Source organism: Chaetodon auriga, chromosome 7 (assembly GCF_051107435.1).
Source record: "Chaetodon auriga isolate fChaAug3 chromosome 7, fChaAug3.hap1, whole genome shotgun sequence".
Lineage (NCBI taxonomy): Eukaryota > Metazoa > Chordata > Actinopteri > Chaetodontiformes > Chaetodontidae > Chaetodon > Chaetodon auriga.
This window is the reverse complement of record NC_135080.1, coordinates 11,050,925-11,066,014: the sequence shown is the minus strand read 5'-3', so window position 1 is coordinate 11,066,014 and position 15,090 is coordinate 11,050,925. Positions and strand designations below refer to the sequence as shown.

The 15,090-nt window shown below is 43.2% G+C and overlaps 1 protein-coding gene across 2 annotated transcripts; it reads right to left on the bottom strand.

The window, feature by feature from the left end:
- Window positions 1-525: 525 nt before the first annotated feature.
- rab4b (RAB4B, member RAS oncogene family) lies at window positions 526-11,043 on the bottom strand. Of its 2 annotated transcripts, XR_013077398.1 has the most exons (8): window positions 10,849-11,043; window positions 7,527-7,607; window positions 6,416-6,530; window positions 6,056-6,118; window positions 3,804-3,958; window positions 3,510-3,605; window positions 3,166-3,338; window positions 526-3,028 (listed from the first exon to the last, which is right to left on the bottom strand). XR_013077398.1 is itself a non-coding variant. In XM_076735105.1 (7 exons), the coding sequence occupies exons 1-7, from the start codon at window positions 10,862-10,864 to the stop codon at window positions 3,223-3,225; spliced, it is 642 nt and encodes a 213-aa protein (XP_076591220.1). In that variant the 5' UTR covers window positions 10,865-11,023; the 3' UTR covers window positions 526-3,222. The 2 variants fall into 2 exon arrangements, 1 of the variants encoding a protein (XP_076591220.1); XM_076735105.1 differs by having other exon boundaries at window positions 526-3,338; window positions 10,849-11,023.
- Window positions 11,044-15,090: the final 4,047 nt, after the last annotated feature.

Here is a 15,090-nt window from a genome sequence, read left to right as displayed (position 1 = left end):
TAAAAAGTAGACTGTGAGGAACTGGAGAATTTTCTGTCCAATATTTTAGCACCATCTAGTGGTAAAGCATCAACACTTCCACTGAATTATGAGGTCATCCTGACAGCCTGTCTAGGATCAATAAATCAGTCAATATATCCGCTTCAGCTACATTAAACCACTCTAGCCGTTGCTCCATCGACCTGAGCAAATAAATCCAACAATTGGACACGGAGGGCATTTACTCTTCATCACAGGAGTCCTCTGCTATCCTAAGCTCACCCTGACTGCCTTTGAGAGAAATGATTCGACTGAAGAATGGCGAGCGGCGGCAAATGAATCACGCACATGGGTTCCACTGTTAAATTTCAGGCTCTGTTAAGTCGGCTGCCTATAAACCTGATGTGCTCTAACTTGTTGCTCCCAGGAGAGAGACGGGAAAAGTGAAATTTACACTTACTCCCGATCTGATGTACTGTAACATAACGAGCACTTTGAGAGGAAGAAAAGACACAGAAATCAACATTAACATCCAGGAGAACAGTGAAAGGTATTAACTGAAAAAACAAGCAGTTTACTGGGACTTGCATAATCATTACAATCAATGAGCAACACTCACCCCCAATTGACAATAGACAAATCTTATTTACAGTATAGGTTACTTGAGATGTACAGTAGAATTTAGGTTGATTACATAACATTAGTTACTAAACAACAACTGAGTATGATTGTGTTCGTCATATGATTGAATCCAGACTGGAAGAAGTGGTAAATTAACGCCGATCACGCCTTTGTTGATGAGCGCTTCTTATGAACTGTACAATAAATACACACAGGTGAATGCGAGCTAACTCTGCTTCAGCAGCTTTCAACCATCGACAGCTGAAAATAAAGGACAACTTGTGAATGAGTGATCAGAGGTGCTGCTGACGGCTCAGGGACTCAACATCCTTTGATCGTTATCTCCACGTCAGCAGCGGCCAACGAGCAAGTCAAAGCTCAGACAGCAGGAGTTTATCACCACTACGGCAGTCTTGCCTCATGACGGCAGAAGCGAGGAAATCAAATTAAGCACCTCAGTTGTTATTTAGTAAGAAATGATAACATCTACAATTAAAATCTTTATTACAGTATACTGTTCAAGTAAAATAAAATGTACAATTCTATAGTTGCAGCATATAAACAAAAACAAACATGAAGTTTCAAAAGTAAAAGTGCACTTTGCAGAAGGAGACAAACTATCACAATGCCAATATTTTATGAAAACGACATTTTTTATTTCACCATCTGCCTCTTGATATCCCATACTATCTCATGTTTGCTCGCCGTGTTGCTTCCCTTCAGTGTGCTGGCTTACTTAAGCATTAAACGCATATGGTTTGTCTGGGACGACATATGCTAACACTTTAGGAGAAGACATGAGAAATAGGTTTTGCAGGCGGCTTGTTTTGCTCGCCTGTTGGCTGGGTCAGTACGACCTGCTGTCAGTGGTTCAGACAGAAGCAGTGCCTTTGACTCAACAGCAGGGCGGGAGAGTACGGGATGTTTTTAGCTTACTAGCTCACAGCCTCATCCTCCTCCCGCAGCACCGCGAACCATGCTGTCAGTGTTCCACGGATAGAGGAAACTGCGCTTCATTGGAAATTCCCCGTTTCTCTTTGGGGCAACACGGGGCCTGTTCTGAGGAGAAAACATCTGGGTCGGCTCGGCAGAACTCAAGGACATTTTCTAGCAGAGCGGAGGTGCTTCTGTGCCTGACAAAGAGGAGTGAAAACTACTTGAAAGGTTAAAAACTAACTTTTATCAAGGCGCACTTACAACCTTGAATGACTAAACAGTGCCGAGCGTCTGTGAGGGAACTGAGTGGGCAGTATGAAAGATGGCACCGACGCAAAACCAACTGTGGTTTCCTGTGACGTCCCTTATACGCTATGTGCGGCATGAATTAAAGGGAGGTCAAGAACATGGAGAAAAAGCCCAGCAGGAGGAGTCAAAGACATTGTTGTGTAAAGATTGATGACCCTTTCTTTGCTTCACACTGCGACAGGACCAAAGACACTAGGGCTAAATCTGATAATGCAAATCTACAGACTTTGGGAACTTTGGAGTGAAACAAAGAGCAAAATGTCTTCTCATTTTTGTGCTTTAAACCTGACCCACAGGCTCATCTGTGTGGATGTAGAGAGGAGTGATTGGACCGTTCCCTCTGACAGTTTAGAGATGTGGTGACTTGGAATAATATACTGTAGATCCACAATATCAAGTGCTGTATATTACTAAGGCCAACAATCCATGTCATAACAGTGCATTTTAAGCCAAAAATGTCAAATGGTTCAATATAACACACAGAGTGAGAAACAGAACTGGGCTCTGATGTTTGGGCCTGTACACTTAAACCAGATGAGCTGCTTTCATTTGGATCGGGAGGAGTTACTGAACAACAGCTGAAGAAACCTTTACAAAGACTTGCATTGCATCTGGTTTTGCAATATATCTACAGTAATCCTAAAGCAAAAAATCTGTGCATGTTAACGTCATCTGACTTACAGGAGGACACGTTTAGACCGTTTATCACCATCAACGACAGGCTGAAGTCACACACTCAACTCAAATAATGGATAACAAAAAGCAAAGCATCAACAGGTGCCTTTATGAACATTAAAACTCAAAAGCTCCGACCAAACTAATCGTGAATCATATGCGCAAAACAGTTTACCAACAATAATTTAGAAGCAACGATGTGCAAATGTAGAAAGCATGTAGGTGTTATTAAAACCAGAATGAAAAAGCACAGAGATAAAAGAAACGCAGGGCAGCCCATACACACAACCCTTGACTCGTCCTTGTCTGGTAAGTGACCGAGAAACCACTTTTTACAGAAGAGGACTCCTCTTCTTTATGATCCCAGCGTGTTCACACACCGAGGGGCTTCCCTGCCCAGACGCAGGGGCAAAGGGGTTGCAGTGATCTCCGTGACCACTCATCCAGGTGATCCAAGGTGTGTGAGACTGCAGAGAGAAGGGTCCCACACACCAAAAAACACCTGGAGCTGAGGCGTGGGGAGAGAAAGGAGATGAGAAGGATGATGGCTGCCATGCCTTCACCACGTTAGAGACGGATTTCAGGTGAAGTCTCTTATTTCAAAAGTAGCGCTGTTACAGCCCGAGCTGATGACATGCCACTAACCTGTAGGGGACGTCCTGTCTGTGTGGGCCTGTGAGCTGAGGTGAGCCGAGGCGATCCCTAGCAATTACACTGCTGTTTATTCTGTGTGGTGGTGCCTCTCGGCTGTCGCAGCTGCCTCAATGAAGCATCTCCATACTGGATACCTGAACCCATCCGCTCCGGGTCCAACTCGCCTTTGCAACAAAAACACAATGAGAAGTGTCAGACTTATATATGAGACTAAAAGGCAGATCCACAGGGCTTCACGCACACAGATCACAAATTAAAAACAAGCAAACCTGCCCACACTTTCACAGACACTGCCAACTCCGGCACACCTCCTTAACAAATAGTGATATGTGTACCTGAGTCTATCTTGTTGAGAATGGTGCGAGCACACTTCAGGAACCCCTCCTCGACATTCTCCCCTGTCAGAGCACTAGTCTCCAGGAACATCAGCTCTACATGAGCAGGAAGAAAAAAAGCACACATTCAAGGTGGAGGAAAAAGGAAAAGAGTGGAAAAGACATAGACGGAGCACCAAAAGACAGGATGGGGTGGCATAAATCATGCAAAGCGAGCATACGGGATAACACAGACAAAAGGAAAAGAGACACAGAGGCTTGAAATGCGGATAATGTAGATTTAACATCAGTTACCGTTCTCCTGAGCAAAGCGCGACGCCTCCAGGAAGGTCACCTCTCTGTCTGCATCCAGGTCTTTCTTGTTGCCACACAGGATAATAACAATGTTGGGGCTGGCTAGAGTCCGTGCATCTGTCAGCCAGTTGGTCAGGGCATTATATGTCTCCCGGCTGAGAGGCAGGACAGGACAGATGGACACTTTTTAATGGGGCACAAGGGCTAGTTTATCGCTAGATCGACCTGAAACATGTTATGCTCGGATGATTTTGCATAGCCTCAACGGTCCAAGTGATACACAAATTTCCTTCAGTCAGCGAGGACTGTATGCGCATGTGTGTGAACATGTCCACCTAAGACGACACCCAAGCTACTACAACCGTAGTACACAGAACTGCGTGCACATCCTCTGTGTGGCAAATACTGCAGTCCCATTTCAATGCATTTGTTTAACATATTAAATAAAAAAAATTCTCAGATCTACTACCTTCACCTTCCTTGCTCAAATAGTGGCCTCTTCCTTTACACAAACACATGAAAATTTACTAGGAGCAGGTTGTTTCAATTCAAGGACAAACTTCTATATATGTGTAGTACCAGTATCTAAGGATTAAGCCTTCAAAGGGTTACTGCACGCCGAAGTGAAGGATCCTTTATTGTTAAAGGGCCTGAAGAATCGTTTAATGACTAACTCCAGAATAAACAAATAAAACAGATTTTTCATGTTTGGTTGGTGGGCGATGCACTCAAATGTGTTTAAGTGACAAATAAATACCAACTTTGGACCAACATTGTTAAAGAGAAACTAGTCAGGATAAAAAGTGTCTTCTGAAACCTGGAACAGAAAAGCCTGTTTCACTCGATGGGTGTGGGTCAGCAGAATAATGTTTAACAGCTGCTTTCACGACCAGCCAAAGAATGATGTCACTCCTCATCTACGAGCGGCTCAGCTGCAATCTGACTCGCATACTGTCCATCTCCCTGTTAACCTTTTCACCTGAGAAAGTGATGCATGTCTCCATGTCCGTCTCACCCTCTTGTTTTCCATCGCCTCCTCCTCCTCACAGTGCCCTCCCCCTGCGTTTTTCCCCTCAGGTGACGCTCTCTGTGATGGACTTTTGCTTTCCTGACTGCTGCCTGCCAGAAGATGCCTCTATATTACAGCTCCTGCCACTCTGCACCCCACCTCTCCCGCCACAAAAGCCCATACATTCTTACAAACATAAACTGTAATACATCCCTGTCTCTCTGCATTACTGCATTCACTCCATCTTCATTTCACAACCCCTCTATGGCAACCCAAAGCTCATGAAATACAGGCCTGTGGGCATTCATATCTCACTACATGGGTCCCAGCACAGAGAAAATTGCACAATCTCTGGAGGTGGTATGGGCACACTATAGCTTATACACCACAAAGAGTGGAAGCAACAATGTGGGTACTCATAAAATAAAAGGAGACTAAAGTGAAATACTATCTACAGTTTAGCTTCATGGGTCAGTAAACTTCAATTTCAACTCCAGCTGGATCCAATTTCAACAGCTCAAAATATCTTTGCTGTGAATGTCTGGCAGTGTGCTCCACTAACTACAATGTTGTGGGGGTGTTTTTGGAAGCTTTTCATGATTATTTTGTCATGTAATGAAGACAAATTGCCATGTTTCGGAGACATTTCCTGCAGGAGAATACAAGTCATGTCTATATCGCTCAATATGGAGAACAATGTATGTACAACCCTGATTCCAAAAGAGTTGGGACACAGTGTGAAACATCAATGAAAACAGTGACTATTTGCAAATAAACTGTGTTTACCAACAACGGTTTACGAAGTGCTCCTGAGCCAATGTACTACCATTCTTTACACATTCATGTGTTCGGAGGATGCCTCTGTCATACCCAATCATGATACTATCACCTGTTACCAACGAGCCTGTTTACCTGTGGAATGTTCTAAACAGGTGTTTTTGGAGCATTCCACATCTTTCCCAGTCTTTAGTTGATCCTGTCCCAACTTGTTTGAAACATATTGGTGCATGAAATTCAGAATAAACAGATATTTACAAAAATCAATGAAGCTGATGAGGTGTGGTGGTCTTTGTGCTGTTTTCAGCTGAGTGTATGTCAAAAAGGATTAACAAATGATCACATTCCATTTCATTTATGATTACCGTCGACGTTTTTGGAATCAGGGTTGTAAATTTCATTCTGTTACACAAACAGCATCATTCGTAGGAAGGCGGAGGGGCAGTGAGGGCAGTGATTCTTTTACCTGGTAATATCATAGACGAGGAGCGCTCCAGCTGCTCCTCTGTAGTAGCTGCGTGTAACAGAGCTGCAGAGAGAACGCAGGAATCTACGTTAAAATAAGGCATTCACAATAGATCAGCTGGTGAAACTTAGCTGGGGAAGGTGAATGAGAGCCTGTCCCTTGCTTCTAGTCATTATCATCAGTCTGGCACGTAATTACTCCAACGGAGCTGCTCAAAGACACGAGACCGTCCACATCTGTGTGTAACTATTTGAAACTGGATGTCGCCCAAAGACAGCGTGTGTGCTCAGTAATTCATGTTAACCTTGTATTTCTAAAAAGTCTGCCAAACTCTTTGCAGGAAAAATTGAAGGCCGTTACCGGAATCGCTCCTGCCCAGCAGTGTCCCAGATCTGCAGTTTGACCGTCTTTCCACCAACATTGACCACTCGGGAACCAAACTCCACGCCGATGGTGTGGTTTGAGTCCTGTTTGACTGCCACAAGGAAGCAGAGAAAAGGCAGTAAGGACCATAGGTTAGCTGAGAGGCATTTAAATTTAACCAACAGGCGAGCTCTGTACTAACGAAGACAAGACACTGTTCCCAGAATGTTACCTCTAATCTACAACACGTTGGTGTGTTTTGCTTGTTATCTTCAAACGGCTCATATCCGCATTAGAGACAAAAGGGAATCCAGAGGAGATTAACGCTGTCAACCTGTCCTCCCTTTCTCTCTCCAGTGACAGCGCAGGGACCCAACACGACTTTAATCAAATTAATACAAGCATGCGTGTGAGTGTATGCATGTGGCTGAGTCTCCACAATGTTTTATCATCACCAAGAAAAGCAAATTCGTGGATTTGTACTAGAAAATATCACACTGCTAATTTTCACTCAATAGAAGATGAAGTTATCAGACATCCTCAGGGCTTTACTGGTTTATTTACTAGCTTACTCATCAACATCTTCCAAGTTTAGTTTAAATGTTTTGTTATAGAATTCCAGGTTTATCAGGGACAATCGAACAGCCCTGCAACAATCCTCACTTTGTGAAACTCATTATATTCAGTTTGCTGACACTGACAGACAGAAGTGTAGATTTAATTTCATTTTTGAAGCCATTGTTAGATGGGGCGTTTTATTGGACTGTGCTACACAGAGGGTGTAACTTTAATGTAACTGTCATTTAAAAACATGCAGCAGGGAAGAAATATTTTTATGGCTCAAAAAGAAATGAATTTGCATTTTTTAGTTTGACTCCATGTGGAAGTCAATGAATAACTACCCAGGGAGGAACATGTTGAAAGATTCAGCACAGTGCAACCTCACAGCAGAGTGAGGGGCTTTATTTCAAGTGTGTGGCATGAAACAACTCACAGCACTAATTTCACAACTGTATCGATTTCGGTGTGTCCGTGTAATAATACAATTATGGATTCACCCTTATGCAAGCCTGATGTGACTAATGAGTTTCAGCGAGGTAAAACTTACACTTGTTCTCAATGAACTGGTGGAGGAGGCAGGATTTCCCCGTTCCGGCACTCCCAATCACCAGAAACTTAAACAGGAAGTCTGAAAGCAGAGGAGATGAGGCAGAGATCAATGCAACACCAACGTCTGGGGAGCATCCCCAGAGACAATCCTGAGATTTCCTCTTAATCCTGTTGAGCTTCTACTTTCACAGTATCCTACAACCCCAAATTAGCCTACTAATCACAAAGCCTTGCGTGTAATCAGCAGAACCTGCTAATTATAATTCTAATTTAATATGCTTGTTTGTCTGAGGTGCAAAATGACACCACCGCACAATAACACACGCCATTAGAGCAAAGCCAAAGCTTTAGAGGTAATAAACATGGCTTAAGTTATCTGACGAGTGCAGGGATTGAATGACCACAGCCAGCTGGTCGTACAGATGTTGTTGCTGTTGTTGTTGTGGAGAATGAGCCCTTGCTCTGGAAAGTACAACCCAACCCACACAAAGGTTCTGGAGTCCAAATGACTCGAGCCCCTGACATGCAAGGCCATCCACAGTGCAGACAGCCTTTGAGTGCTGTGACCAAAGATGGTGCAGAATACATTTACATATGTAGACTGTTCTGCAGATCCTGCTAAATCAGTGAGATATGAAACCATGTCATGATGCAGGAGATGGAGCGTGTGCGTGTATGTGTGTGAGAATCAAAAGTGAGTCTGTGTTTGTGAGTAACACAAAGAGAGGTAGTGAAAGAAGAACAGGAAATGCGAGAGTAATGGTGTGTTCCTCTCACTGTGAAAGTAAATAATAATTGCAAACTGCACCTTTCCTCCTGAGAGCCTGCTTTAGAAGGAACCTGAAGACAGCATGCAATTTCAGTTCAAGCTTGAGCGCTGGCTCTGCAGGCAGAGGTGCAGGCCTGGCAAATGATTAGTGACTACTGCTGAGATTAACAGCCAGGTTAACATCCTGTGAGTATTAAGCTCTACGCAAGGTCAACAGAAACAGTCATTCTGGGGGAAAAAAAATAAAAAAGAGGCGCAGAAGAGATTGATCTTTAGTTCCTGTGTGACATTTAAACTTATCATGATAGTGCTCTTGGAGCCACCTTCATCAGCCAACACACACCACCGCCAGCTCAGTTTACAGTGCACCTTTGTTTGTTGAAGCGGGTGTTTTCTCAAGCAACACGAGCTAGAGGTCGAATTCTTCGTAACAGCACAGCTAAAGCAAAGCAAAGGAGCCTACACGCACTTACAGATTTCTTCTGCAACAGCAGTCAGCGTCACATTTCAACCACACGTTGTCAATGGCCGTGACAGCAGAACTGACAGAATCAAAAGCTAACGGCTCTGTTTTAAAAGCTTGCCTCAGCTTTTCAACGGCTTCCCAGACATCGCGTATTCCCATGCGAGATCTGCATACAACAATCAAGCTGTCAATATGTCAAAGCAACGGGGAGAGAGGAATGCTACGCTGCCCTCTCAACAGCAGCCTTTCAAGCTATTGTATTCTTTACACATCAATATTAAATAACCCCAGGGAACAGACTAACACTCTTATCTGCATTCACTTACACTGTGACAACACTTAACACACTGAGGCCCAGATCTACTGATGGCTTGTGTCTGATGTGTCCTCTCATCCACTCACAACAGGGCATTTTGCACTTGAAGTTACAGGAGATGTTTTCCTTATAGCATATGCGTCTGTGTACTCCACAAATTTTCCTTCTAGCATGAGGCAGAAGGAAACATAGAAACTAGAGAGATTAGATTGAATGGCCATTTTAACTATTTGATGACATTTTATAGACTGAAAAACTAATGAAAATACTGATTAATCAATAAAGAAAACTAATGAATTAATAAAAATAAATAATGTAATGCTTCATTGCAGCTTCAGTATCCACATATTGCCTATGGACTATAGGTTAGCTCTGTGTTATGTTAACACCAAAGGAAGTGTGTCTATATTTTCATTTTTAAAGATAACATCAGTGTAATTCAGAATTACTCTGAAAAGTGGCTGACAGTATATTGCTATTTAAAAAAACTCCCATTGTCTATTATCTCTTCCATTCTCTATCATCTTACACAAACCACATTCTGTAACTATATGAGATAAACTGATGAAAGACTGCCATACTGTCTAATGACCAAAATGAATGAAATATTTTCATGACTTCCATCAGGGACCATTTGACCTGGCCATGTGCTTATTGCATTCATAATGCTTTTTGCCAGTTCCACTACTGGGCCTCCAGGAGAGGAGGCAGCTCAGGAGACTGAGATAGAAATCAATAAAAGGCTATTACAGCTACCATTAGGCCTGGCACTTTTACATAAATACTGGCCACTGGGATAAAGTTTCATACAAGGAATGAGGTACATGAAGAAACAGATGGAGGGAGAGGGGGAGAGGGAGGGAGAGAGAGAGAGAGAGAGAGAGAGAGAGAGAGAGAGAGAGAGAGAGAAAGAGAGAGCAAGCAACAGGAGAGGATGATGGTGTGCCATTTCAAAACAACTGGGTCTATGGTGTCAGGCCCATTGTGCTGCTATCAGGCAGAGTCATGTTAAAGGAATCTCTATAGTAAGAACTTTCCGTCTGCGGTAATGGTGTGGTCATAATATCGATGCTCACAGACAGGTGCAGCCATGTCTTTTCTCTGTATTAACTTGTAGTGGAGTACAGACAGAAGTGAAGTTATTTGGATTGAGGATGGGAACAGATGTGGTGGAAACCACCGACACACCTGACAGCCGCTACTCTACAGGTATGATGATGAGCCACATCTATGTAACTTCCTCATTACAGGCCTAGCAGCTACTAGCTACCTCTTTGGTCAAAATACATAGCACCTTGGACTTAATGCAACATTACTGCTGCTTGCAAGGTCACCCAATCTGCTTGAATCCACAGCTCAGGTTACCTCAGCGCCTGCAAACGCATTCGGCGAGTACCGACATGCTACTGTAGCTTTGTGTCTTAAGTTTGGCCAACTTTTACCTGGAAATGTATCACCATCTGTTTGCTCATGTTACTGACCGTTTAAGGAAGCAGTGCACTCCGCCATGGTGGGACAGAGGTGCCACTTAACACACACGAAGCACTTCACCTACACCAGTGCCTTTGAATGAAATGTTATCAGCAAAAAATAGTTATCCCCATTTAAAACCCACAGACACGCCGAGGTGGCGGCTAACGTTACACGAAGCTAACCGTGTAGCTAGCTAACTAGCCGGGTTGCTAAGAGCCAGTCTCTCACATCTCACCACTGTCTATGTAACAGCTAGCAAGCATGAAATTACAGTCTGCCGCTCCGCACAAACATACCGTATGTCTCAGACATGTTGACCCTCGCCGTGTGAAGGACTCAATCGGGCCTTTTTACTATTCTCTTGGTATTATGACAGCTGTGTGCTCGCTACACCTCTGTTGGGTGTTTATCTCCGATGCTAGTTAGAGGTTTCCTTGATCCCTTCCTAGCTTTCTTGCTCCGACCACAACCAAACACGGCTGCTGCGTACTACGTCATTCATGGGCTAGTGTTGCCTTCTCGTGTTGCTGGTCATGTCGGAATTTTGAGGAAGTATGACCAACCTGACAAAGTGGTCGAAAATAACTTTAGTTTTGTTTGAAATAACAGAAATGTGAGGAGTTGTGAAAATGCCTTGTGTTTTGACTATATGTCCGAAATCCTATTAGTGCCTCTATGAAGTTCATCCCACATTAGATCAAATTGGCTAGTTTATCATTAAAGTGCACTGGTATGTTTCAGTCAGCCAAAAAAGGCGTTCCCAATTATTTACAAATAAAGCAAAAGATACCAAAAGGACAATGTCCCGCCGTTTCTATTTTATTCTGTCGTTAATTCGCTTAAATTCGAGACAAGTGTGTTTCAGTACCGAAGAGAAATGCACACTTAGGGAACCAGAAGGCAGCATTAGATCATCAGTCTCACCTACTTAGCACAATCACCAGCATCGTTCATTTTCAGTTAGAGATTTATTCATAAAAAGCTAGTCTAAAAGCCCCAATTTGATTCGTTTATTTCTATTATAGTCTAAAACTAAACATTATTGATGCTGTATATCTTTGGTTATATACCTCTGCAGGTGCAACAGCAATCCACAAGGTGGCAGGCAAAGATAAAGGACTTGACTGAATTCTCTAAAGATAGCAAAGTGTAGTTTAACCTGGTTAGATACTGAAGGCATGACATAACATGATATGGCATTTTCTGGCTCATTTTCTATTTATTTTTCCTTTCTTTCCCCAAATTTTATTATGTTACACTCCTTACTTCAGATATTTGTTGTGGAAACTGACACACGTTGCCCATGCTGCTTGTACTAACCCACAGATCTTGGCAAATAAATGCAATCAGTGCATAAGCATGTAGTGTCAAAATCTGCGGTAAGAGGAGTTATGCATAAATGTCTCTGGCAAGTGGATGACTACACTTTCATGGAAATAATTGCTCATAGCAGTGCTTGTGAGGTTTTAGAGGAATGTCTGTTTTCTTGTTCTTTCCTTATTCATTCATCACCTTTCCATACCTGCATACACACACACACTCACACAGAGCCCAGGGCGTGGAGCGCAGGGCTGCCCAAGGGCAACAGGTGATAAATTACAGAGCCTTCCACCCTGCTACTATCTCTCCGAGTTCCTCCCTGCCTTTGTTCTGCTTTGGCAGATCCACTCATCCTCCCCAGCCTTGTTAAAAGCTCTTTTCACTAAGATTAAAGACAGAAGGAAACACAAGGCTCAGCGTCGTGTGGGGGCACGGATGTTTTCCTAAGGTGGGCTACAAGAAAGGCTGGCCTCAAAGGTGTGCAGCAGGCAGAAAGAAAAGAGGGAGGTTTTTGCTTCCGTTAGGTGCTCTGCTTACCTTTGAGGGCGTCTCAGTGCTTATTGTGTCTTTGTCTCTCTTGTCCTCTCATCCATTGCGAGTGTAACCATCAGACCACCTATTTGTTTGGGCTGCAGGGCAAACAAGGTACTTGTGTGCATCTGTGTGTCAGTTGACTGGGGATTTTGACCTTGGATGATCCTGTCACTAACAGGTCAGACTAACAGCAGAGAGGCCTGCTGCATTCACATGTCAAGCAAGCATGTGAAAGACATGTCAGGCAGAAAATAGCAATGAGGGAGGATGCAGAATCAGATCCTTTCATGGTCCGTCCAGGCGGTTTTAAACCAAGATCACAAGTGTGCTCATGATGAGCACACTGGGGAAGCCCCACATAAAAACCCAACAACGTTCGCAACGTTTACAACAAACAATGAGTCATTTTGCAGCAGATAATTTGAGTGAATCACTTCTTGTGACAGGTGAGCTCTGTGGTTGGCCAGCATCACTGAAAATATGAAGGTTTTTGTCATATTGTGAGTCATAGCCCTACAGTGAAACAGAGGGATGCCTGACAACCTGCTGTTTTATGTACAGACACAAAGGCATGAAGTCAGGGCTATTAAGACACACGGTGGTGTAAACATAGCCGAAAGGTGTGAACACATTTATGAGTTGAAACAAGTACAAGAATTCTGTAATGGCAGTGTGTTTTCCTCCAGCTGACAGACTTCACCGATAGAGGCGCTGCGGCTGCAGCTGCCGAAGTTTGAAAAACTACAGTCCAACTGTCAAATACTGAATGAGGCTCTCAGACAGACGGTAATGTGTGTCGGAGTGGAGAGCGAACAGTACAGCTCTGATTCAGACTGAGGGGGTGTATTTATGTGCATACCTACTCTGCACATTAGCGCTTGCACAACTGTTTGTTTGCATGCCAGGGCATCCGCTCCAGTGCTGTTCACTCTGCATCACCTACATCAGTAAACCTCTAGTAGGTCACAACACATTTGAGTAGAAACCCCAGGCTATTTGAAGTACTGTAAGCCAAGGGAGCCACATGTTAACAAAGGGGGGGCTGCAGTCGTTGAAATGAGGGGGGAGAATAAGAGAGCATCTCTTAAAAGGGTTACAAATAAAAGAGACGTATCAAGTTCCTTGTAGCTATTCATAGTTCACGTCTCTTTCATATTTCCATTATCAAGGGAGATGTAATGCTGTGGACAACCTCCAGTCAGCTATGAAAAGACTGCGGCCTTTTGTACTGCGTTTTATCTATGAAAATAAGACCATAAGGGGATGGCTATCTTATCATGCCCACATAATACTGGCCATAAAGGTTCATTGTGTTATTTATTCTCCACACATCCGTTCATTTACTACACTCATTAATCATTGAGGATTGTGCACCGCGGCTGGAGCCAGTCCCTGCTGATGTTGCATTATTAATGTTTTGAACCTTTATTCTTCAATTCACTTCTTTATGTTTTCATATAGAACAGAAGGGCCCTCTTCTCCCCTTCTGTGTTAAAGATCGAGCCAATCACAGCCAAGTTCGCAGATGACTGAAGCTTCGAATAGCCAGTGAAACTCTAAACACAGCAATATGCCACTTTATTGGGTTAATTACATCTCTAGACACAAATAGCGATATTACACACAATTTGAAGTGATAAATATAGTAAATGGCCTCAATATAAAGACATATATCCAAAGTCTAGAAACAGATTAAATATGACTATAGAAAATTTAGATTTCATGAATATAAATATAGATATTTATGTAGATAAATATGTGGAAAATTGCTGTGATTTTTTTGGAGGATGCCTAAATGTATCATTACAGAAAGAATGAAAACATTCAGTTTCTGTTGTATTGTTCCACCCCTGGTGATAATGCTTAAAGGTCAATAAAAAACCAAACAATAAACAAGGAGTGAGGGGGAGGTCAGGCGTCAGTCAGCACCCACCTCCAGAGACCTGAGCGTGGGTACAGTGTGGTCAGCCCTGGGATGCCAGGAGCCAAACCCTGCAAGAAAACCAGCTTGGTGTTGTTTGACTGAGGGCAGACTGGACGCTACTGTGGCCTTTCGTTCTACAATGAGGTATTAGGAGACGGGACAGGCCGAGGCTCGCTGGTTGGCATGCTAACCTCAGTAGACATCTCTGACACACAGTACACAGACATCTTTAGCATAAGGTCAAAACATTTTTGAATGTTTTAAACTAAAATTCTTTCAGAGCAGACAGGATTATTATGGAGAGACGGAGCAAACACTTAACATGAATTCACATCTTTCAGACTTAATACTGAACACAACAGACTCAACTGAAGATCCAGAGAAGCATTCAGCCTGTCCTCCAATCCACTAATCGCCAGTTCGCTCTGTAGGTGGCCATGTTCCAAAGGAACAGGAGAAAGTCAGTGAGTTCAAGGGTCCAAGCAAACTCAAAACAGCAACAACCAAAGCATCTCATAACAACCACTGTTCCTTAAGCCGAGGTGACGCAAAAGGGTTCAAATTTAATGGAGCAAAGCCTGCAAGCTAGATCAGGCAGGCCAGTTGTACTGTATTCACACATGACATACTCTATTCAACACACAATACGGAGCCTTTTAAAGTGGCCCACTCTTTTGATCACCAGTGAATAGCCTGATCATCTCCCTTCAGACTTTTTCTGTTGGCGTTGCTGGCAGCTTGTATCTGTCTACACTCTCTG

Bases quoted from the DNA above. Each gene is read 5' to 3' on its own strand.
- rab4b (XM_076735105.1), bottom strand. The intron at 6,119-6,415 runs GTAACGGCCTTC...TTCTCTCTGCAG, and splicing joins GCTGGGCAGGAGCGATTCCG to CTCTGTTACACGCAGCTACT. The intron at 3,959-6,055 runs GTAAAAGAATCA...CCTGCCTCTCAG, and splicing joins CTCGTCTATGATATTACCAG to CCGGGAGACATATAATGCCC.